General features: G+C 45.1%; 4 protein-coding genes across 14 annotated transcripts in view; 1 reads left to right on the top strand and 3 right to left on the bottom strand.

Moving 5' to 3' along the window:
• Positions 1-5,641, bottom strand: part of NT5C3B (5'-nucleotidase, cytosolic IIIB) — a 16,624-nt gene extending 10,983 nt beyond the window's left edge. The window contains exon 1 of one of the 2 annotated variants that reach the window (XM_032788994.2): positions 5,583-5,641. The gene's annotated coding sequence lies outside the window, so the exon portion shown is untranslated. Of the gene's footprint in view, positions 1-443; positions 556-5,582 lie in introns of those variants that run through there. The other variant, XM_032788993.2, reaches the window with a different exon arrangement.
• Positions 2,416-9,836, top strand: KLHL10 (kelch like family member 10). The gene is made up of 4 exons (XM_032788990.2): positions 2,416-2,901; positions 4,039-4,656; positions 6,746-6,895; positions 9,451-9,836. The coding sequence occupies exons 1-4, from the start codon at positions 2,482-2,484 to the stop codon at positions 9,823-9,825; spliced, it is 1,563 nt and encodes a 520-aa protein (XP_032644881.1). The 5' UTR covers positions 2,416-2,481; the 3' UTR covers positions 9,826-9,836.
• Positions 9,837-10,034: 198 nt separating this feature from the next.
• KLHL11 (kelch like family member 11) lies at positions 10,035-16,169 on the bottom strand. Its single transcript, XM_032788996.2, has one exon. It carries the CDS (start codon positions 15,377-15,379, stop codon positions 13,811-13,813), a length of 1,569 nt encoding a protein of 522 aa, XP_032644887.2. The 5' UTR covers positions 15,380-16,169; the 3' UTR covers positions 10,035-13,810.
• Positions 16,170-18,969: 2,800 nt separating this feature from the next.
• ACLY (ATP citrate lyase) overlaps positions 18,970-23,751 on the bottom strand; it is a 45,872-nt gene continuing 41,090 nt past the window's right edge. For all 10 annotated transcript variants that reach the window (XM_032788998.2, XM_032788997.2, XM_075059744.1 and 7 more), the window contains 6 exons: positions 23,226-23,376; positions 22,068-22,211; positions 21,468-21,581; positions 20,621-20,703; positions 20,261-20,337; positions 18,970-19,865 (listed from right to left, as the gene is read on the bottom strand). In XM_032788998.2, coding sequence (XP_032644889.1) covers positions 19,771-19,865; positions 20,261-20,337; positions 20,621-20,703; positions 21,468-21,581; positions 22,068-22,211; positions 23,226-23,376 — 664 coding nt within the window. In that variant the 3' untranslated portion in view covers positions 18,970-19,770. The remainder of the gene's footprint in view (positions 19,866-20,260; positions 20,338-20,620; positions 20,704-21,467; positions 21,582-22,067; positions 22,212-23,225; positions 23,377-23,751) is intronic.

Genomic DNA, 23,751 nt, shown 5'->3' with positions numbered 1-23,751 from the left:
CAAATTTCTTGGGGTGGGGTTAGCAGTTACTCTCTCGCTTTTTTTCAAATTTCTTGGGGTGGGGTTAGCAGTTACTCTCTCGCTTTTTTTGTGTTAGGATTGGGGGGGGGTGGGAGTCAGGATGCAGGAGCTGCTGCTTTGAGGGCCTGGGCTCATGGGGGGAAGGGGCTGAGCTGGATCTTCTCCATCACTGCAGGACATCCCAGCTGTGGCTCTCAGTGACCCTGTCCCCTGGGGACAGCCCCGTTCAGCCCCTGAGGTTGCTGGGCTGGCATCACCCAGTGTATCTTCCAGCGCAGGGTGGGCTGGGGCTGGCTGCAGAAAGCTGATCTTGTGCGATCTAGGGCCCAGCCGGCCAGGAGCTCCTGAGCACCCCACACCATCACTGCAGTTAGAGGCCGCCCGTTGCAGGTGCTCACTCACACACCTGCTCAGGCCCTCACCTGTCACAAGGTTCAATTCCAGCAGGATCTCCCACTTCCCCATTGCCCACAAACAGCAGTGAGACTGTACATCATTCCCAGAACAAACACAGCAGGCAACTGCTGCAACTCAGGGCCTGTCACAGCCCCATGCTGTTTTTAGCTGGCACGAGCCCAGGCTATTACAACGAGTGCTAGAAGGTCACTCACTAGAAGCTGTTGTAGTTAAGTTATTAAAAAACAGTCAAAAGACAGGAAACTGAACATTAAGGCAATTAGCTCTTATCTCACAACACCAAAAGTAAAACTGGGTCATGCTGAAAACTGCCTCTAAACTTCCTGCAACGCAACCCTAAATAACATCATTTCACTAAACTGAAAAAGAAAAAAAAAGCCAACTGCATTTTTAGTTGCTTCCATTCACAGATCTCAACGCACTTTACAACCAATAGTGAATCCTTACAAATCCTCAGTAACGTGCTTTTTTCATTGCCCATATTACTTACTGATGGGTATATTGAGGCTCAGAGAGAAGTGACTTGTCCAAGATCAGACAGTGAGTCATTTGCAAAGTCAGGAACTGACACCTAATGCCTGTTCTGGCCTCCTGCAGGACTCTACTGCCCCTCCAGATAGCAATCCAGCAGGTGAGGCACCAGGCTGAATCAGGTGAGCTTGACTCCTGGAACTGCCACTGACTCATGTAGCATTAAGCAAGCCACTTAAGCTCTCTGTGCTGTAGCTTTTCCGTCTGTAAAATGGGCATAATAATGGTTAAGAAGCTCCAGATAGAGTAAAACTGTCTCCATAGATGTCATTATGCAATCCCACAAGGCTGAAAGCCATTGCTCAGTCTCTCTGAAACATCAGATGTACTTGGAATTCAAGCTCCAGTGTAGCTGTGCTGCCAGGCAAGCAGAGGAGGCGGGAGGGGGGCCCTTTTCCAAGGCAGAGATGCAAATATAAATTGCCAGACAAGGTATCATTGCAGCCAGCCCCACTGATTTAGGCAACTGTCCCAGCTGCTGCTAAGTGCAGGAAAGGTTCTAGAACCTGGCCCTGTCAGTGATCTCATTATCAGGCATGTTCTGGAACTTCTGGGCTAAATACGCATTTCAAAGAACATGTAGGAGGCGGAAGGAGGAAGCCCAGTAGCGCCTCGGAGAGGAGCTTCTTCTGCTGTCTCCAGGCTTGTGGACATGGATGACACCTCGGCTTCAGCGGGGTACTCCCACCCCCACATGGAGAGAAAGATGAGCGCCATGGCTTGCACAGTCTTCAATGAGCTCCGACTGGAAGGGAAACTCTGTGACGTGGTCATCAAAGTCAATGGTTTAGAGTTCAATGCCCACAAGAACATCCTATGTAGCTGCAGTTCCTACTTTAGGTCAGTGCTTGAAGCAAGCCAAGCAAGGGAACAGACTCAGTAACTGCTTGCTTGTCTATCGTAATCATTTTAAAATGGATTTCGGGTGGAAGGAAGCACTGGAACTGGTATCCATTGTCTAGCCAGAGTCCCGATAATGGCCTCGAAACCAGTATCAGGCCACAGTCTAATATTTAACCATAGCCTTGGAAACTGGTGCCCAGAACGTATCCACAGAGCAAGAACAGCATGGGAAGGGCCATTCTGGGATTCCCTACACTGCCCTGCCAAGATCCCTGGCTTCCTCCTATGTAAGCCAGAGAAGATTTCAGTTTCCCTCCATTGTCTCTGCTGCAACAAGGCAGCCAGTTATTCTGCGGCTACTTATCCCCTGGGAACTCTCCCCAAGGCCCCAACTCATTTAACACAGGCCAACAAGCCAATCAGATGTGGTTACTATCCTGTAGTCAGATTTAAAACCCAAGGTGAAAAGGTCCACCCTGCCATTGCTCATCCCCGAGTCATCTATCCACCTGGAGTGTGAGCTGGTGAAGAAGGGATGTGTACGTAAAACAGTAGATTTTGTGTAGGCTGTTTAGTTAAAGTGTTGCTTCCTTTTCCAGGGCTTTGTTTACCAGTGGCTGGAACAACACGGAGAAGAGAGTGTATAATATCCCTGGCATTTCCCCGGACATGATGAAGCTAATTATTGAGTATGCCTATACTAGGACAGTCCCAGTCACTGCTGACAACGTGGAGCGGCTGCTGGCTGCAGCAGACCAGTTCAACATAATGGGCATTGTCAGGGGGTGCTGCGAGTTCTTAAAGTCTCAGCTGTGCTTGGAAAACTGCATTGGCATCTGCAAGTTCACAGAGTACTACCACTGCCCGGACCTGCGGCAGACCGCCTACATGTTCATCCTGCATAACTTCGAGGAAATGGTAAAGGTGTCTACGGAGTTTCTAGAGCTCTCAGTCAATGAGTTTAAAGATATCATTGAAAAGGACGAACTCAACGTGAAACAAGAAGATGCAGTGTTCGAGGCCATTCTCAAATGGATTTCCCATGAGCCCCAAACCAGGAAACAGTACATTTCAGTTTTGCTGCCTAAGGTCAGGTTTCTGCTGGTTTTCCCTCATGCCTGCTAAACAGTGGTGGGTGGCACTGAAAGGAGCTAGAGTAGCAGCTCCTCAAACTGAAGTTAGTTCACAGGAATGTATAACAGATAGTGGCTGTGCAAAGATTTTGCCACACTCAAGCTAGCTAGGCCCCAATCCTGTAACCAGATCCCTGTGAGAGTCCACAGAGCTTCACACAAGCATGGGGGCTGACCAGGATAGCAGCAAATCATTGCCAAGGAGCCAGAGGCTGTGGAGGGGGAAAGCTGGACTGTGGTACCAAGAATTTTTCTTTAAACTAAGGAAATTAAATCCCCCCAAAACTTAGTTAACACAGTGTTAAGATTGTCCAGTGGTGCCTTGTGCCTTTCCAAAATGCTGAGGGGCTGACTTAAACCTCTGAGACCCAGGAGAAAACAAGATAATATGGATGGAACCCCCCTCCCCTTTCAATCTTAATTTGGCCTCCCACCAGAGCCCAGACACACCAATCACACACACTAGCACTCTATCTTCATGGGTAGATTCACAGACTCTAGGACTGGAAGGGACTTCAAGAGGTCATCGAGTCCAGTCCCCTGCCCTCATGGTAAGACCAAATACTGCCTAGACCATCCCTGATAGACATTTATCTAACCTGCTCTTAAATATCTCCAGAGATGGAGATTCCACAACCTCCGTAGGCAATTTATTCCAGTGTTTAACCACCCTGACAGTTAGGAACTTTTTCCTAATGTCCAACCTAAATCTCCTTTGCTGCAGTTTAAGCCCATTGCTTCTTGTTCTATCATTAGAACACATGAGCATTGTGGGATAAAGGCCAACACGAGTTCCTTGCTAAGGCAACACTAGGCTTTAGGACAAGCGTTGCAAGCAGGACCGACTTACACTTGGCCTGCACTCAGACACTGAACCTGCTCCACACAAACCACCCCAGGGCCTGGGAAGTACGGTATTCCCATTAATAAGCCTCTCAGCTAGTCAGTCTTCCTTTCAGAGTCCTTGCTCCGACATGGTTGAAATCGAACTATTTCTAGCTGGCCAGTCCTGTAGTACATAAAAACCACCCGGAGATGATCTCCTGACCACCCACTCTCCATCTTGATTCCCGCCTTCCCTTTGCCTTTCCAGGTTCGACTAGCGCTGATGCATGCTGAGTATTTTATGAACAACGTTAAGATGCACGACTATGTAAAGGACAGTGAGGAATGCAAGCCTGTCATCATAAATGCACTGAAAGCCATGTATGATCTCAACATGAATGGCCCCTCAAGTTCCGATTTCACCAACCCACTCACGAGGCCTCGCCTGCCGTATGCAATTTTGTTTGCTATTGGTGGATGGAGCGGGGGTAGCCCGACCAATGCCATTGAAACGTACGACGCCCGGGCAGACAGATGGGTGAATGTCACGTGTCAGCAGGAAAGCCCCCGTGCTTATCACGGTGCTGCCTATTTAAAAGGTTACGTCTATATCATTGGAGGATTCGACAGTGTGGACTATTTTAATAGCGTCAAACGGTTTGACCCACTTAAGAAAACATGGCACCAGGTTGCTCCCATGCACTCGAGACGCTGCTACGTGAGCGTCACCGTTCTTAACAATTTCATCTACGCCATGGGAGGATTCGATGGCTACGTGCGGCTCAACACAGCAGAACGGTACGAGCCGGAGACAAACCAGTGGACACTGATTGCACCCATGCACGAACAGAGAAGTGATGCGAGTGCCACCACGCTGTACGGAAAGGTAAAAAGGACTTGAACTTACGGAATGCAGCTGCTGCCATAGCCCTCCCCTCTGGTGAGCAAGAGAGCCGCCGTCTGTAGCATGGGAGCGTTAAAGAGTGCATGTTGTAATAGTCGCCTATAGAATCACTGGGATTTACTGGAATGCAGAAGGAACCGAGGCCAGCACACACATCCTGCAAACCCCCCAGATCAAATACAACATCTTAACACTAAGGTCTGGTCTACACCCAAAACTTAGGTCGACCCAGAAATGTCGCTTAGGGGTGTGGAAAATGCACACTTCCGAGAGATGTGGTTAAGCTGATCTAAGCTGCAGCATAGAGACCGCTAAATCCATGGGAGAATTCTTCCATCAATGTAGCTGCTGCCTCTCGCAAGGGTGGAGTAACTACTGTGATGGAAAAAACCCTTCTGTTGCAGTAGCACGTCTACACTGCATGGCTGCAGCAGCGCACCTGCAGTGCTGTACGTGTGCTGCTGTGGTGTCTGCAGTGTAGACGAACCCTAAGATACAGCACCATATATTGATGGAGGTGCTGTCTGCGCCCATAAGTACAATAGCCTGGACAGTCATTACTCTTTGGATTAGGGCAGGGGCCTCAGCTGAGGGCTCCATTGTGCTAAGCACCTCCAGCTGACATCTCAATAGATAAGGCAAAGGGAGGAAGGGGAAGCAAGAGGCCTGTAAAGGGAAGGTGGTTTGCCCAGTCACCCTGCAGCTCAGTGGCAGAGCTGGGACTAGAACCCAGGTCCAGAGCAAAATTTTGCTTTTGAGCTACAACTGTTGATTTCAGGAGTTGTAGAGATGTGGTCTGGAGATACCAGCTGGCCACTGCTTGTTAATCTTCTTTCATAAGCTTCTCAAATTACAAACTTTGGAAAAATACAAACGTAAGCATGAAGAGGAAACAGGAGCAAAGGTACCTTTTGTAGCTGCTCCCCTTCTCTGAATGTAGCTGATGAAATCAGCGTCCCAGGACTGACGTGAGCACTCCCACGGATGCCCAGGTGTGGTTAGGATGCCCAAAGCTAGTAGATGGGAGAGAGACTTACTCCGCATGTGCTAATATTGAGTTAATTTTTTTTCCTGTTATAGAGCTATGCATGCAAAAATTTGTCATTAGAGCAAGAACTGCTCACACAATTCCAGTACAATTTTAAATGCAAACATATTTTGTATTTGGTATATTCGACAGAGATAGGCATATGGCAAGATGATTTTTTTTAAATTAATCTGTAGAAGTTAAATGTTTTCAGGGTTTAAAAAAAAGTGGACATAATGCAGCTCAGGATCCTAGAGGCCAGAGTAGTACTGAGACTGCATAACACAGAGCAGGGGACATTAGGAATCAGGAATGCTGGGCTGTAATTCAACTCGTCCATTGATTCAGCGGCTCATCCCCAGTCTGTTTTCCCTTGTTATGGCAGGCTCTTGGAGGGGGAGAGGAGGTCTATGACATATATTTGTGATGAGCTTTGAAAATCTTGCTGAAAGGAGCTGTAGCAGTGGAAAGCGTAACAGACACGCCCACCGGACTGGTGATCAGTCTGTCACTCTCCACTTCCCAACTAACCCTTTAGACCCTGGTACAACAGACCTTGGCTGTCCAAGAACAGAAGGGCACGAACATACAAATGTGGAAATTTGAATAGGGGACTGCAACCTCTTACTCCTGCTGTTCAGCTAGAGCAGTGGTTCTCAACCTTTCGTACTGGTGACCCCTTTCACACAGCAAGCCTCTCAGTGTGACCCCCCTCCCCATAAATATATAAAAAAGTGTTTTTAATTTAACACCATTATAAATGCTGGAGGCAAAGCGAGGCTTAGGGTGGAGGTTGACAGTTCGCAACCCCCATGTAATAATTTCATGACCTCAAGGTGTCCCGACTCCCCAAGCTAGAGGATTCCTAGTACTCCTATAGAACTCCCATCTCAAGAAACAGAAGTCCAAACTCAGTTCCTCCGTGGTCAATCACTGCATTTGCATTAACCCTGGCCCAGGAAAAGAGGATAATCCAAAACAGGATAGGATCGTTTCATTCCCCCCCACCCCACAAATAGAAATATTGTAATCTTTTTAAAACAGGTCTATATATGTGGTGGGTTCAATGGAAATGAATGCCTATTCACAGCTGAAGCATATGATACTAAGACAAACCAGTGGACGCTAATTGCACCAATGAGAAGCAGAAGAAGTGGAATAGGAGTAATAGCTTACGGAGAACACGTCTATGCGGTAAGGTGACAGCTGTTGGCTTTCATTATGATGGATGTACGTGTGGCTTTCACTCTAGTTAAAGTGCTGGAGCAGTGCTTATACATTTCATTCACTCTCTGTCTACAGGTGAGATTTCAAGAGGCAAGGTTGAGCAAAAATGAACGAACCACTTATTAAGAAGGGGCAGAATAAAATGCATTTTTCCTCCATTTAAAACGTAAAACATAAGAACAGCCAGACTGGGTCAGACCATAGGTCCATCTAGCCCAGTATCCTGTCTACTGACAGTGGCCAATGCCAGGTGCCCCAGAGGGAATGAACAGAAATGGGAATCATCGAATGATCCATCCCCTGCCACCCATTCCCAGCTTCCGGCAAACCAAGGCTAGGACACCATCCCTGCCCATCTGGGCTAATAGCCATTGATGATCCTCCATGAACGTATGTAGTTCTTTTTTGAACCCTGTAACAGTCTTGGCCTTCACACCATCCTCTGGCAAGGAGTTCCACAGACTGACTGTACATTGTATGAAAAAATACTTCCTTTTGTTTGTTTTAAACCTGCTGCCCATTAATTTCATTTGGTGATCCCTAGTTCTTGTGTTATGACAAGGAGTAAATAACACTTATTTACTTTCTCCACACCAGTCATGATTTTATAGACCTCTATCATCTCCCCGCTTAGTCATCTCTTTTCCAAGCTGAACAGTCCCAGTCTTATAAATCTCTCCTCATATGGCAGCCGCTTCATACCTCTAAAAAAAGTTTTGAAATGATTTTAACAGCTATGGCTTTGAAATAAAGTTTGGCAGAGAATTAACCCTGATGGAGAAATATCTTTCATGGTCCTGCTGAAGACATTTAACAGGTCCAATACCTTGAGAAATGCTGTTCTTGGATGTTCCCTACTCAGTCTTTATTTCTAACCAGTGTCATGAGCAATAGGCTACCCCTGTACACAGGACTGTCCCTAGCAGGGGCAGGGGCAGGGGCAGGGGCAGGGGCTGGCTCACTTGCTGCTGCCAGCACCAGGCCCGCTGCTAACCCCCCAAGGTGCCCTGGATCTAGTGTCCCAAAGCATGGGGATCCCCAAAATGCAGAGTGGTTGCCTTGGTTCATCCCATGGCCGGGATGGCTCTGACTGTACATATACAGCATACAGAGGAAAGCTATCTCCATTATGGTGCAGCTGTTAAGGTGGGAATTGAGGGAGGCACATGCAGTGAACATACAGAACCTCGGAGTTACAAACAGACCAGTGAACCACACGCCTCATTTGGAACCGGAAGTACACAATCAGGCAGCAGCAGAGACAAAAAACAAAACACCAAATACAGTAGAGTACGGTGTTAAACGTAAACTACTAACAGAAAATAAAGGGAAAGCAGCATTTTTCTTCTATATGGTTAAGGTTTCAAAGCTGCGTTAAGTCAATGTTCAGTTATAAACTTTTGAAAGAACCACCATGTTTTGTTAAGAACTACCTGCATTCCTGAGGTGCCATAACTCTGAGGTTCCTCTTGCTTCAGTGAATGAAGCATACACTCATCAGCTACTCACATTTTCATGGAATAGGGTCTTCTGATTCCCCTTAGGCTTTTAGTTCTAGATTAGGACTTTTGCACTAAGTTATACTCATCCCTTTCTGTACATGCAGTAAGATCAATATCCTTAAATACAATATAAAAGTTTACCTATAACCTTAGATGCAGGTGTAGAATGTGGTATACAATAAAGAGAACATTTTTACAACATACCCCAGATGAACAACCTAGAGGAAATGAAAGTTTAGAATATGAATGTCTCCTAAATTCATAGGTAACTACTCTATTCAGCTGTCTCATTCCCCAAAATTTCCCCTCAAATAGGCTGTGCGTATAAGTCATGTTTATAGCTCAACTGTTCAACCTCCAGTAACATCTAAAGAGGTGATGGAGCTGAGAAAGGTTGGTACTGACAGTTATTGAAATAAATATCCAAGAGAATTTATAATGAAGTCAGAAAGATAATGGAGTATTTCAAACAGGCATCAATTGTGACAAGACGCTACACATATCCAAAGTTGTAGAAAACTGAATTGTACTGTGTTTGAGAAATAATACGATGTAATTTCAAATACTGTTATATGCAAAAGGGGCAAAGTTAATGTTGCACTTGGAACCTTATTTGTTATTTCCCCACTTTGAACACTTGACCTCACAACCTTACAATTCTCTTCGTGTAGTTTTTAAGTGAATTTTGGATTATTTCTACTTAACTCAAATAACATCCTGTGCCTTTGCCTCCTTTAGATGTAAGAACGTAAAATGTGACTATTCCAATAAACCTTTTTGGCAGTTAGATTTTACCGTAACTAGAAAGAACCAAGTAGTAGCCTGCAATAAGTGAACATGCAGAATTAAGGGTCTGATTTTCAGAAGTGCTGAATACTCACACTTCTAGACAATTAAGCTGAATATGCACAGAATTTGGCCTACTGAATATACATAAGTCCTAAACCCATGTAACAATTCAGCCACCTAATGCAGGCCCTTCCTCAGCTAGTAAACTCCATATTTCTTTGATGTCTACAGGTAGGAGGCTTTGACGGCGCCAACCGTCTTCGGAGTGCAGAAGCCTACAATCCAGTTGCCAACACCTGGCGTACAATCCCAACCATGTTTAATCCCCGTAGTAATTTTGGCATTGAAGTGGTGGATGACCTTCTGTTTGTGGTGGGTGGCTTTAATGGTTTCACTACCACATTCAATGTTGAATGTTATGATGAAAAGACTGATGAGTGGTATGATGCCCATGACATGAGCATATACCGTAGTGCTTTGAGCTGCTGTGTGGTGCCAGGACTAGCCAATGTTGGGGAGTATGCTGCCAGACGAGACAACTTTATAGGATTATCACAGCGAGATGAAGTCAAATACTCCTCTTCGACAAGTACCCTACCTGTATGAATAGCTCCACTTAGCTAATAAAGTCTTCTAAGCAAGAACTGTATGTATTCACTTTTTAAAATAAAAGCAATTGGATACAAACTCACAGGAATAGTCAGTCCTGGAAATTGTTTCATTCAATGGAGCCAGACAGCTATAAATTTACAAACATGGGTTATAGTGCTAAATAGTGCATACCTGGCAAAAAAGCATATGGAAGACCACAATAATAAAGAAATAAAAAATTTATTACAACAAAACATTAGAACAATGTTTAGTTTCAAGAACTTAAATATTACAATATTCTTCGTTTCAAACAGAAACTCTACTTTACCTTACACGAAGCAACGTAATTCTTCCCGGTAGGGAGGTTACTGCTTGTCCAAGCAATTGCAGAAGCCTGCACTAAAACTGACAGAAGAGAACAGCTGCCTTACAGGTCATGGGATCCAGAGTGATGTGGATCCATGAGGAATATCTATGACTGTTAATGTTCTTCAGACATTTAGTTATTTCTACATTTAACATTAATGTACTTTATAGGATTATATCCTCAAGAGTGCTTGTATTAGGAAGCTTCCCCTAAACTGGTTATATTAAAGATGATTATATTCTATTTGAGAAGTGGCTGAAAATAAAGCTAAGCCATACAAATACACTTATATTAACTGGATCCTTTACAAACAAGTCTAACACTACAGTATACTATTCAAAAGGCCCTTAAACTCTGTTAATCTGCACAATGCAGTCTGCCTCTAGTAAACAAATACACATTGACACAATAGTCCTGTTATTTTACTGTTTACTGTAATGGAAAAATAATTTGGGGATAACATCAGTAAGCAGTAGCAGAGAATACTTAGTGCATATATTCAATATGTTTGGGGTAGTGCTTTTCTAACTTTGTGCACGAGAAGTATTAAAAATACATACAAAACATTTACTTACTAATAGACCATTCAGGTTGTTATAAAATACTATGTACACATATGGCACCTAAAAGTGATTACACTGCCAGTCTAGCTGGTCAGAGGTTTATGCTACTTCACTAATATTTTCAACAGAAAGATAAGACAGAGAATATGCATTTCATAGCATGTGTTTAGTACAGCAAAAAATGTATGATTATCCTAAACGGAAGAACAGTCTGAATATTCTACCTGATTTTTTTCTTAATGAAAGACAGACAGGAGTCAGTTTAGTTATGCTTATTGGATAAGGTGTAAGATTCTTGTTAGTTTAACTACCCTGCTGCAACTATAGCTGAAGAGTGCCCAGAGTGCTTTACATGTACCACACTACGCAAATCAAGGGCCACAAAGAGCTTGTTAAATGGCTGATAGGTTAGTGGACTAAGCTAGATCCACAGTCAACAACATTTTAAGTTTTCTACATCTTATAACAACTACTTTGTGTACAACGGGCAGTTAGACTTGTTTAAAAACAAGTGTGCATATGCCATTGAGCCACAAATTCAATGTTAAAAAGCCTATTTAAAAATGAAGAGGTCCCCTGGAACTGGCATTAGAAAAAGACTGCCATGAAATTGACTATGCTCCATAGTGCCCATCCCTCATCATGCAAACTGAACACACTGGAAGTGAGATAAAGTGCATCGCATGATAAACCAGGACTGGCATTCACAAGTTAGACCACTCGGGCATTAAGTTATTTTTACATCTTCATTTAAGAATTTTAAGATCTCTAAGATGTATAATAGCCAAAAGTTATTTCATGGCAAGGGCTGTTATTAATTTTTGTTATAACCAAACAAAATCATGCTTGCGCATCCACAGGCCTAGGTTGAACTGTGGTGATATGCAACTCAAAGATTTTGCTTAGATTGCAATTAAAACATGATAATCGTGATATTTTACAACCAAATACTCTATCAGCGCTGTTGATAAACTACATTCATCAGCACCTCGCCAAATGAGTTTATGCAGGTCTTTCAGAGCCAACAACTTCTGGATGTCAGCCTTGAACCTGAACAAGCTAACTGATTTCCCCTCTTAAGCAGGTGAGGCCTGCCTTGCAAATTTCGACCTGCACGCTTGCTCTTGAGGCATAATTTGAAAGCCAAGTAAAATCCAGCATGATGGTATTAGCACATAATTAGATTGTATCTGAGCTGTTACATTTTCATGGCAATTTTTACAAGCCTGGATTAGTCTGAATATTACAGCAAGGCAAGTTAATGATACAGAAAATGTCAAGTGAATTTCAAGAGGAAATATCAAGGGTCATATGCAAGTCAGAAAAACCTGTACATCATGCAGTAGAAAGACTTACCTAGTATTTCAGACATGATGTGGACTGCCTGCTGAATTGGAAAATGAGAAGTGTCAGTTCAGAAAGTTAAACTTTTTAAAAGAGTAAAATGTTTAGAAGAGCTTTCCAAAATCAGCTGCCTCCAGTTAAGACACTCTACCATAAAATGAACAAGAGAAACTAAGCAGCTTTTTCAGCAATGTCTGACTGTGTAGACAGACGTTTGGGATACCCTTGTTACTACTCCTTTCTTTTCCCTAAAATCCTGAGTTAGGCCTACAGTGGAAATAATCCAAACAGTTAAATAAAGGGAAGGTTCGGAAGAAGAGGAGGTAGAAAGGACAATGGAATTCACAAGAAATAATTGAGTAACTTTCGCGATGAGAATAAGGGGAGAGGGCTTAGCTGAATGGTTACTTCCAGCCCATGATACTTCCATGGGACAATGTATTGGATATTTTCCTTAGAGAATATTGTATTAAGTAATGTAGAACCAACATGGCCCTATTCATAAAACAATCTCAGATGTCAAAAAATTAAATAGCTTAATTTCACCTGCAATCATCTATAAATGATGCAAACAGAATAAATGGAGAATTCAAACATTTGAAGACTGTGAAGGCTTAAGATCCCTACAAGCTTCTTATTGGCAATTAGATTTCAAGAACTGATTGTTCCACTTCAACAGAAACACAAGTGCTAATTTGTTAGGGAACAGTGTGGCACTGCTATTCTAAGTTTATAGAGAAAATATTTCGACGGCAAAAACGTATTGATTGTCAAAGGCCGGCTGGATACAGGTTCATTTTTCAAACTCTTACTGGAATTAAATGTGTGTCATGTTCGGAAAAAACTTCAAGTAGCTCCATTTTTAATATCCTGCTATGAAATAATTTTGCTTTTAGTAATCCCTAATGTCCTCATATATTTTAGAAGTGGACAGTTACTATTTTACTGTTAACATTTTTAATGTTTTCACTCACTTAATCAGGTTGTTTGTCTAAGTTTCTAATCAAGCTGACAAAGAAGAGACCCAGAAACATGAAGGATGTCCAGATGGTGAAATCATCCCAAGTGCTGTCTCAAATGCCATTTTAGTAAGTCTCTGATGTTTTACCAATCCATTTGTTATAAGTAAACTCTGGCATTTCTACAATATACAGAAACAAAAGTATTTAACACACACAGAGAAACATCCTGAAGTAATTTTATGAAAAAAAAGATTGTGCTTTTCTTTTTATATAACAGGTATTCCTAACTATTGCATGTGCCTTCAGTTTTGGAGAACTAAGTGGATGGATGCCAATGGTATGTGAATTTCAGCTACTCAGGAGAAGAGAAGCTAAAGGAATATCAATATGTAAGTGCAAATAAAATTGGTGCTTTAAGAATACAGCTGGAGTTTGTTTTTTTAAATTGAAGGAATGTTGACAGACTAACTCCATACAAATCCTTGAAAATGAGGGTTGGACAAGAGAATTAACAGATTCTGCATCAAATTTTCTTAAAGCGTCAGGCATTTCATCACATCCCCTTAATAAGAATTTAGTTTTCCTAGGCTACTGTATGCTCCTCTCAATGATACATAAGACAGAGGGATTTTAGGTGTTTGTTAACTATTTACCATCTTCAGTTATCCAAATCCTAATATATGATGGCAATGTATTGAGCCTTACAAAATAGATAGCACCGTATTTCTTAAACCAGGTTTATTAGAGGAATGGTCTTCCATGAGTTAGCACTCAATCTGTGAGCGGGACATTCTTCGCAAGCTTAAAGAATGCCGATGTATTTCCTGCATCTGCCGTATTCTATCCTTTTGCCACATCAAATTTTGTGGCATAGGGTATCTTTGCGTACCATGTAAGCATCTGAATGGGATTCTTACATGGCAGGCTGTTGCTCTACAGCGAGGCTGCGGCATGGGAGGGAGAAGCATCCATCGCTTTCTCTCTGCACAATAACGATAGGCCTCTTTTCTGTATTGCTTATCTATATCATCACTGTTCTTCCACCCACCAATGATGAAAACATCATCTTTAAAATAGCAAATGGCCGCCCCTTCAATGCTAAGAACTTCTGGAGGTAAACTTTCAAGAATCTCCTCTGGTATTCTGCCAGAGATCTTTCTCTTAGCCTCTTCATTATCTATGGGGTAACTCTTGGGGCAGCATGATGCTGTCTGGTAAAAGTTTGTGTTGGCAACAGACATCTGAAAAGAGCAGTAGTTATCAATGAGTGGCAGAGACTCGATGTCTTGCCAATGCCTTGTCTCCGTGTCATATCTGGTAATGACTGCCCTTAAACCATCTTCACTATCATCAACTGGGGTTCGAGCAGCAATATAAACAAATCGATCTTCTATGGTGACTGCTTTGACATCACGTAGGATCTTTGGGGCCGACTCCAGGTTGTGCCATTTGTCTTGCTCAGGATTGTAAATGGTTACATCTTTAAAGCCAGGACTGAAGTTACCATGTCCACCAATACTGTACAAGTTCCCCTTGACTTCAGTGAGACCAAAAGAATGCTTCCTAGTTATCAGATGAGAGACTTGCTCCCAGACATTTCTGTTGGGGTTGTACTTTTCTACAGTCTTGGCAAAGCCAGGTTCCATGGAGCCAGCCACATAAACATATGATTCTGTGACAGCAACAGCATGTCCATCAAGGTGATTATGTATGTGAGGTAAGTTTACCCACCTATCTTCATCGATGAAATACCCCACACACTCACTCAAATAATCCCCTCCCTCTGACACACCACCGACCACCATGATGACATCCATGTTCTGCCCATAGCGAGGCAGCAATGCTACAGGATAAGCAGAATGTTGTAAATTACCAGACTGCAAGTTCTCAGCCCTCAGGGCATGACTTTCCACAGCCTCAGACACTAATTTAAGACAGGCTTCATTACTGGATACTAGCCTTTCAGATTTGACATGCCGGGTAAGGTAAGTGGGTTTCATCTGAGACAGTCTGAGCAGTTTAAAGAGTTCTTCAAAGTACCTCTCTCTTTCGTCAGCGTTTCTCTGAACCCACTTTAAGACAGTCTCAAAAAGAACTTCTTCAGAGTCCACTGTGATTTCCAAGTCTGAAAGCCAGTCTCTGATGAGGTGAAAGGGTAACGTGTAGAACTCTTCATCTTGGATAACTTTGCAGAAGTTTCTTCTTATCATGTCTGCGGCTTTCAGGGCAAGTTGGTTCAATGAATACATATGAGCTAAGCTATGAATAGCCACACAGTTGGAGAGATTCAGTTTCTTCTTCAGAAACTCTCCACAGAATTCCTTTAACCGCATCAATAAAAACCTGAAGAGTAAACAAAGATGAGTTAATACATGAACTGAGGGGAGTGAGGTTAAATCCAATCATATATCTTTAATAAAAAAGTGTTTATACTGCACAACAGCCAAGTTCCTGATGTACTTTAGGAAGTCAATGTTACATAATTGTTCTTTTAACAGCTCCCTTTAGCCATCTTGTAGCCAACAGACACATTAAAGGGCTGCAAGCCAAACTGAAATACTGGCTCTGTTCACTAGGTATATTAACTGGTGGTGGAATGGGGGCACCTATTAGATCAGTACATTTCAGTTCAGATGCCTCCAACCAGTCCACTGCAACCTCTAGTGAATTATCCCTAAGGCAGATGAATTTGGTATGTCCAATCTCCAGGGTGCAGCTCAGGGAAGCTCTTTGAAAGTTAGAAATGCTGTGCATGATGTGTGCCCACTCTCTGAAGGGAAGCTTTGATCCCTTCACGTTCAGAGAATTCAGGAGCTGTAAAATTTGGCTAGAAGAGGTGGGCCTAATTACAAGGGTACAGAGATCAGAAGATGGGATAACATGATCCTGTTGCTACAGGAAGGACATAAGGACTCAGGAGAGCATGCCACTACTCCACCCCCACTACTGATCATCCCTTCACATCACCCCTGCCAGCTCCAGCAACCTCCCCCCCGATTCCAATGTAACCACTTTATGAGTAGCTGTGGTCCTCCAAACTCCCTCTCTTGCCCACCACCCCCAACCCACCATTTCCTATCATCTCTTCACTTCACTTACTAGCCACCTCCATCACCTTCTCCCTTGCCCCTTCACCTGCGTGCGTGTGTTACACCCGCTTCTACCTATCTCCCTCCACCCCGCCAGCCACCACTCTAGCTGCAAACAAACCAGACTGCTGCCTAGGGTGACAGATTTAGCCTGGCCACCCCAAATTTGAGTACTGCCCCATGCTGCACTAGATCAAAACACCACTCACTGAAATTTGGCCCAGCCGCCGCTGCATCTGACAGAAAAATACAGGCCAAGTCTAGCATAGGACTATTGGAAGGTGGCAACACACTGAAGTTTTGCGGGGGGGGGGGGGATTGCCTTAGGCACCTCCAACCAATCTCTTCCTCCGTCACCCTCCTCCCACCCCGCCACCTGTGGCCAGCTTCCGCCCACGCCACACCCACCACCTGTCAACCACCCCAGCCACCCCTCACCTATCGGCCACCCCACCCAACCCTCACCTGTCACCACCCGGCCCGCCTATCTCCTGCCCCCCACCCTGCCCCTCAACCTGTAGGCCACCCCAACCAAACAGCCCTCACCTCGTCAACACCCCGCCCAGCGCCTATCTCCTGCCCGCCGCCCCCCTCAGCGGTCGGCCACCCAACCCCAACCTTCACCTGTCAACCACCCCGGCCACCCTATCTCCTGCCCCCACCCCGCCCCGCCCCTCACAGTCAACCACCCCGCCCATCCCTATCTCCTTACCCCCCGCCCGCCCCCTACCTGTCGGCCATTCTCCAGCACTGCGTGCACGTGCCCGTGGACCGGATGCTTGCCGGTACATGAAGCCGACCACCGCCCTCCACCGTGTCCTGCTCGGGCACCCCTCCGAGCTCACTCCGCAGCTCCACCCGCCACGAGGCGCGACTCGGCGAAGCCGCCCGACAGCACCGGGTGTTGAAGTGTCGTGGCCGGGCAGCACGGAGGCTGGCGCGAACTGTCTGGAGCGGCCCCGCGCCGCCCACCGAAGGCCAGGGTGATGTCGCAGAAAGAGTGTCAGAGGCGCTGCTCGTCGCTCGCCAGGCCAGCTCGCCGCGCAGTGCGCGGCACGCGAACTCCTCCGCGCCTCCCAGCGCCTCTCGCGCCGGCCCCCGGCACGTCCGGCCCCTCCTCGCGCCGTTCCCGCGGGCCCGGGCTGCGCCTGAGACAGCGCGGCCGCCGCCATCTTGCCAGCTCGCCACGGCTCCCAGCGAGCCACGGGCGCCGCGGAAGACGTGGGTAGGCGCGCTGCCGTGGCGCGCACCCCGAACGAGCGGCAGGTGGCGCGACGCGCCACGCCTCACGCTGACGGGGCGAGGAGTTACGCGGCTCGGAAAGGCGGCTCGGCCCCCGCCCCGGCCCCGCCCCCTCTCAGCTTTCTCCTCAGGGAGTGGGGGGTACGCGGGTTCGAATCCCGCTGGGGACTGGGGCGGGTGCGCGCGCATGTCCCCTTGCCTCAGTTTCCCTGTGTGGAAAAGGGCGCGGCTTTGCCTCACTGGCAGGAGGAAAGGGCAGGTTCAGGGAGCTTGGTGGGAGGCCAAGGAGCAGGCAGCGTCTCCTTGGTGGAGGGCAGCCAGGCGCTGCACACCCTCAGTGGCGCCCCTCCCCCATTTCTGAGCCAGCAGGTCCCTCCTACCCCCCTGGGGGGGTGGGCTCCAGCCGCCCCCCTTGGCAGCAGGCCCCTGGTGCTGGCGTGCCTGAGGAAGAGTCACGCTGGGGCCCTGCTCTGCTCGCCGGCATCCTCCCTGCTGGAGACACATGCGAGAGGCAGGTAGGCCTGGGCCCTGGCTGCAGAGGCCCCGGGCGGAGGCGAGCAGAGCTCCTAGGGCTGGCTGGGATAGCCTCCTGCGTCCAGAGCCGCCTGGAACCTCTCCCACCTGCAGTTACACAGGCTACAGGCAGGTGGCACAGGGCTCGGTTTATTAGGGTCCGTTGGGTCACCTCGGAAGTAGTATCACAAAAGATGCATCCCGCCCAAGGGTGATTTGATAGGTCTCCCTGTTTGGGAACCTCTCTCTTACAGTCTCTCTCTCATTGCTGGGGAATCCAGATGTGCAGACAGCACCTGCTGTATCTATGCCAAATGCTCCCTACCTATGGTACCCACTTGTCAAAGCTCAAGCGTACCTTTACCCATAATCTCATGCAGCTCATCAAGCCCAAGGGAAGTTTTGAACCATATTCTTGTCATTTCTCTCTCTCTATTGGGGAATTTTGCAGCATAGGCTCTTCACTAGGATGGCACAAGGCATTACAAATTTTCCTGTTTTCAGGATGTACTTTATTTATAGTGCAGGTGAGTGGAGAGTTTACTTTTGTCACTGTGATTCAATCAACTACAGCTTGTCTTACTCTAAATGACTTAATAATCCCAATGTCTAAATGCAGTGTGATACAGCACCCCAACTTTCATGCAGTGTTACTGGAGCATTTATACATATTAAGTCCCTTAATTAAGCAAAACTGCAGAAAGGTATTGTTGACTTTTTTCCCTTACATCTTAAGTCTTGCTTAAGAGCTTGCCCATTTCTGCCAAGTTTATCCAGGTACTTATATATTGCCCCCATCGCCACAGTAGCTTAGCTCATACATGACAAAAAATTGCTATGATTTTGACCATTTGCTACACATTAAGGCCTAAACTTTCAGAAGTGTCTACTGATTTAGGGTGCCCAATTGGAGACACAGAGGGCCTGATCTTTAGAAGGAAAATCCAAAGAAAGAGTAGACATTCCAGATTGCAGAATGCAAGTTACTCATTCTTTTAAAAAGTATTCGATTTCCCTGTGTAAAGTAAGATTCAGAACAAATCTCAAGGTGCCAGCACTGAGAAAATACAAAATCCAGCTAAAAATGATTAATGTATTATTTATTTAAGTTAGGTTATAATAATATAGAGACAAGTAGGATTATTATAGCAACTATAATTAAATGGCCTACTGAATATATATCTTGCATATGCAGATAATGTAGGAGGCCAGCGATTCCTGTAAGTAATGTGGTGGCTGTGTAAATATAGAAAATGCACTACAGGTAGTTTCACAGTTTTACCAAGAGTATATGTTACAACTTTACATTTTAAAATTACTACACCAGAGTTTGAATGGTATTGGCTGTATCAGCAGTGGTCCCACTACATAGGATATTATTGGGCTGTGGAGGTAAACACAGAGCAAACAAAGCTGAAAAACAACCTACAAGAGAACCCCAACCCATAGCTGATGGGGAACAATATTCTTCCCGTTTTGGTTCCTCCTCTTGTCAGGAAGGTTACAACTTATTTTCAAGCTAACATGTCTAGTTCTTCAAGTCAAAAGCAGCTGTGCCCATGAGCAAGACACACTCCCCCCCTCCCCCCATCTTAAAATCTTGTCAGAACACACACAAAATAAAACAAGTAGAAAAATTAAAAGAGGCAGGGGAGAAGAGACAAAGTTCAGCTACTTCCAAGCATGAAATACAGCAGGTAGCGTATGGAATCTCACACTTTTGGTTTTATTTTGCATCAGTTTCTATGCTTATAGAACAGCTGCTTTGCACAGTAGTTCTTGATTTCTGTAAACCTATGGCCTTTACAGTTAAGTCCCATGTGTAACGGTCTTCCATGCAGGCAACTTGCTTCTCTGATTTAAAGCAATGCTACTGGCTATCACATGGTCATGTGCTCTGGTAGAACATAGGAGATGTCATCCCACGGGTGACGGTACAGGCCTTGTTTCAGCCTCTTCTGATCCAGGTAGTGTCCTAAAATGAACGTGATTTTTACATGCAGCAATCCAAGTTTCCATTCCTCCCAGACTGACCTTGCCTTTAAACTTGTTAGGTCCCTTCCTGGCCCCACAAATGATCATTATATCCTGAAGCATGAGATCCAGTTACTCCTATTTTAGGGGATGACAACAAGCTCCAGGGGGACAAGTGAGAATCCTAACTATTGTTCAAAAGCTACCCATCCAGTAGCTTTAAAAACCCAGCACTGAGAGCATCCCAGCAGATTCTCCTGGGCTGGGAGTGTGGCTGATGCACCACATGCAGTCAGGACTGGTGTGAAAAATGAAGGGGTTTTTAGGAGCTGTCTTTTGGTGGTGGTGATGGGGAACATCACAATAATAGGGCTTTTGGGTGCATGTGTAACTTACCAATGAACCCCATACTTCTGCCAAGCACGAAGATGCCATTGAGGGCTCCGATGTCAATATATTCATCTGCTTCTTCCCTACAATAAAAACCAAACAATTCTTGGGCACACGGTACTTGGTACAATGGCTCCCAGAGCAGCTCTAAACCACCTCCCATGCAAATTCAAGGCCCAGTTCTGGAAATCTTCCCCTCACAGAAAGACCAGGCTTCTGCAGGGCGCCTTGCCTTGCAAATGTCAGATGAAATCCTGGCCCCCATTGGATGGCAGTGGGAAAACTCACATCACATTAATGGCATCAGGATTTTACCCTTTCTCCCCAAGTTCATACAGCAGCTAGAGATGATACGTCAATGTTTACCGGGTGAAGGAGCCACAGTTCCTGAGCACATCAACAAAGGCGACTCCAATAAAGCCATCCACATTCAGGATAAGATTTGGTTTCTGAAGGAAGTGAAAAACATTAACTGTTAATAACGCGCACTTATCTGGCAACATTCATCAAAGGGCCTCAGTATGCTTTAGAGCAGTGGTTCTCAAACTTCTGTACTGGTGACCCCTTTCACATAGCAAGCCTCTGAGTGTGACCTCCCCACATACATTAAAAACACTTTTTAATATATTCAACACCATTATAAATGCTGGAGGCAAAGCAGGGTTGGGGTAGAGGCTGATAGCTCGTGACCCTGCATGCAATAACCTTGTGACCCTGAGGAGCCCCGAGCCCCAGTTTGAGAACCCCTGCTTTAGAGGCTACATGCAATAAGGGACACCCAAAATTTGTAACACAGAGGTCTAGTCTGGCAATCTGCCGGAGAGCCACAGTCAATCTGAACGATGGGGACCGCCCCTCACCATCTGCATGCGGCTCTACCCAGTTCAAGGTGGATTTCTGCTGGGACCCAGCATCTCTGCAGGCTACACCCCCTTATTACATGAGGAGCACAGTCACAGGCTGCTCTGCAAAATGCTGTGGGCTATCATGGGATGGCAGTCTGGCCTCTCCTGGTGTACAAGGGTCACTTCAGCCAGAGCATATCCTGTAGCTGTGCCTGGCTTTGAGCTGGTGCTGTGTCTCTCTGGCTTTTATTAGCATCCACGCATTACTCTCTCTCCAGTTAAAACACAGAAACAAAACTCCAACAATGACCCCAAAAGATTTTTGTCTTCCAGGTATTGGAGAACAAAAATGCAGTGGGGTGTTTTACCTTGGAAGTTGTAATTTTTTCTACTTCAAGTGCATAGTCCAGTAGTGGGGTAGCAGGAAAGTGCTGCTTCACATAGTCCTTGAGAATTTGAACTCTCATGTCTGGGTTATTTATCTGCATGTTTAAGAACATATAATATTATTGGCAGTAAGAGCCAGACGCATGTAAGAGTGCACGTCTTACTGTACCTATCACCTCAAATGAGCCCTTTGTTTGAAGCCAAGGTACTTACATTTTGTCCTTATAGCTTTTTTTTTTTCTCCCTGAAATGTACTCGATTTAGAAATTAAATCTCTTTAGTTTTAAGTTTGTATGGCCTGTGAATGGAGAAGACCAAATACTGAACTGTAAGAGATGAAAGCTGTTACGGGCTGTCATAAAGTAACTGCTTAAACAAACAATGCTGAACTGCTCTCTCTACTGCTGACATATCACCCGAGTATCCAAAGACCAACTAATATACGTGCGTCAGTGATTTATTTTAAGATTAGTCCAGAAACCACTTCTAAAAGTTGCCATCCTTCCTCCACTTGCTTTTTCTTCTATTCATTTTCCTCTCCCATTGAGGAAAGCCCTACTAAAATAAGATAAGTTACTTACTGATTTGACCCTGTGTCCAATGCCCATGATCAGTTTCCCTTCTTTCTTCATCTTGTTAACGAACTCCATAGGGATAATACCACTGTCAAAGGCCTTACTGAACATCTTAGCTGCGGCATCCAATGCACCACCAAATCGATCTCCCTGTGACCAACATACATAAGTTGAACTCCAGCAAAGATTTCTACAGTTGCATGTTACAATAGGTGCATGAACCAGATCTCTTCTCCCACAGCACCCTCACTACCTACAACAGGGACGCTGTGAAAGCAGGATTCGACTATGCAGGAGTCCAAGATAAAGAGCCAGCTGGGATTCATTGGCCAATTGTAAACAACTAGAGATGTGACCTACCTCTAGGGACAAAGAGGCAAATAAGATTAAAAGGCCCATTTAATTCTTGGTCACTTCTGAGGCTCTCTCTGCACTACCGTGTGATCAGCACTCCGGCGATAGATGCACCCAGGGTCAATTTAGTGAGTCTACTGAAGACCCGCTAAATCAATGGCACAGCATTCTCCAGTTGACCCAGTACTCTGCCAGGAATGAGAGGAGTAAGATAAGTTGAGGGGAGTGTCTCCTGATGACCCAGCGCGATGTAGACACTGCAGTAAGTCAGCCTAAGCTATATCGACTCCAACTACCTTATTCACATAGCTGGAGTTGCCTAACTTACGTCGACTTACCACAGTAGCGCAGACATAGCCTGTGACTCCCAATAAAGAGGGGCCAGTCAGTGTTAATAGTGATGGTATTTTTTTGTGATGTAGACAAAAAAATACAATACAAACCTAGACTCAAAACACATTTTACATAAAGGAACATCAAACAGTGGTTACCTTTTGGTCACTACCCTGAAAGGGTCCAATTCACACAGATATTTTCCAGTGGCTCTTAACTTGATCCAGTTTCATTAATGTATTTCCCCAGCTACTCCTCATTAGTATTGGATTCAACATAAAGCCAATGTTTTAATCAATGACAGAGTAATTAGGGGAGGACAATTGACAAGACAGTAAGCGGGGCTCAGGCTTGTCTATGGCAAAGGAGTCATGCCAAGTTCTGACTTGCTGCCAGGTCACTATTGCTACAGAGCGTAAGTAAAAATCAGATTGTATAATAAGGAGAAAGACAGTGTCTCCTATGTTAAATGCTTACAATAGTGAGAAGACCTGAGGTGAGACTAGAGACCAGGTCTTTCCCAGCTCTTGCACAGACAATGGTGTTGTGGGCTCCCGATACGGCGGGTCCATGATCTGCTGTTACCATCAAACACATCTCAATGAAGTGACAGGCATACTTTGGTAACCTGTGGGGTGGAAGAGGAGCAGAGAGAGATGGGTAACATTACCTAACAGGAAGAAATCAACATGGACAGACAATGCATCTATTTTGTACCAGATAATAAGGCTCTCTCCCATCCACACACTAAAACAAGGGGAGAGCCAGATAGGAGATGCAGGATCATACCTAATGTTGGGTCTCAGAGCCCAGAAAGTCTCCCTGAATTATCAGACTGCTAGAAAAAAGCTGGTTTTATCCCTCAGCTTACTGCACTCAATGCTTTGTACAGTGGTATATTTTCCAGATAGTCTAATGGTTGCAGTGTTTTAGCCATCTGATCAGTGATTTAAACCCAAGGGGAGTGAATGAAACAAACTATGCAATTTCTTTTCCCCCTATG

The sequence above is a fragment of the Chelonoidis abingdonii genome, chromosome 21, assembly GCF_003597395.2.
Source record: "Chelonoidis abingdonii isolate Lonesome George chromosome 21, CheloAbing_2.0, whole genome shotgun sequence".
NCBI classification, from domain to species: domain Eukaryota; kingdom Metazoa; phylum Chordata; order Testudines; family Testudinidae; genus Chelonoidis; species Chelonoidis abingdonii.
The sequence above is the reverse complement of the archived record's forward strand: the minus strand, read 5'-3'. Positions and strand labels throughout refer to the sequence as shown.

Coding starts and splice junctions, on each gene's coding strand:
- KLHL11 (XM_032788996.2), bottom strand. CDS start 15,379: ATGCGGTTAAAGGAATTCTGTGGAGAGTTTCTGAAGAAGAAACTGAAT.
- KLHL10 (XM_032788990.2), top strand. CDS start 2,482: ATGATGAAGCTAATTATTGAGTATGCCTATACTAGGACAGTCCCAGTC. Junction 4,657..6,745: donor CCACCACGCTGTACGGAAAG/GTAAAAAGGACT, acceptor TTTTTAAAACAG/GTCTATATATGTGGTGGGTT. Junction 6,896..9,450: donor ACGGAGAACACGTCTATGCG/GTAAGGTGACAG, acceptor TGATGTCTACAG/GTAGGAGGCTTTGACGGCGC.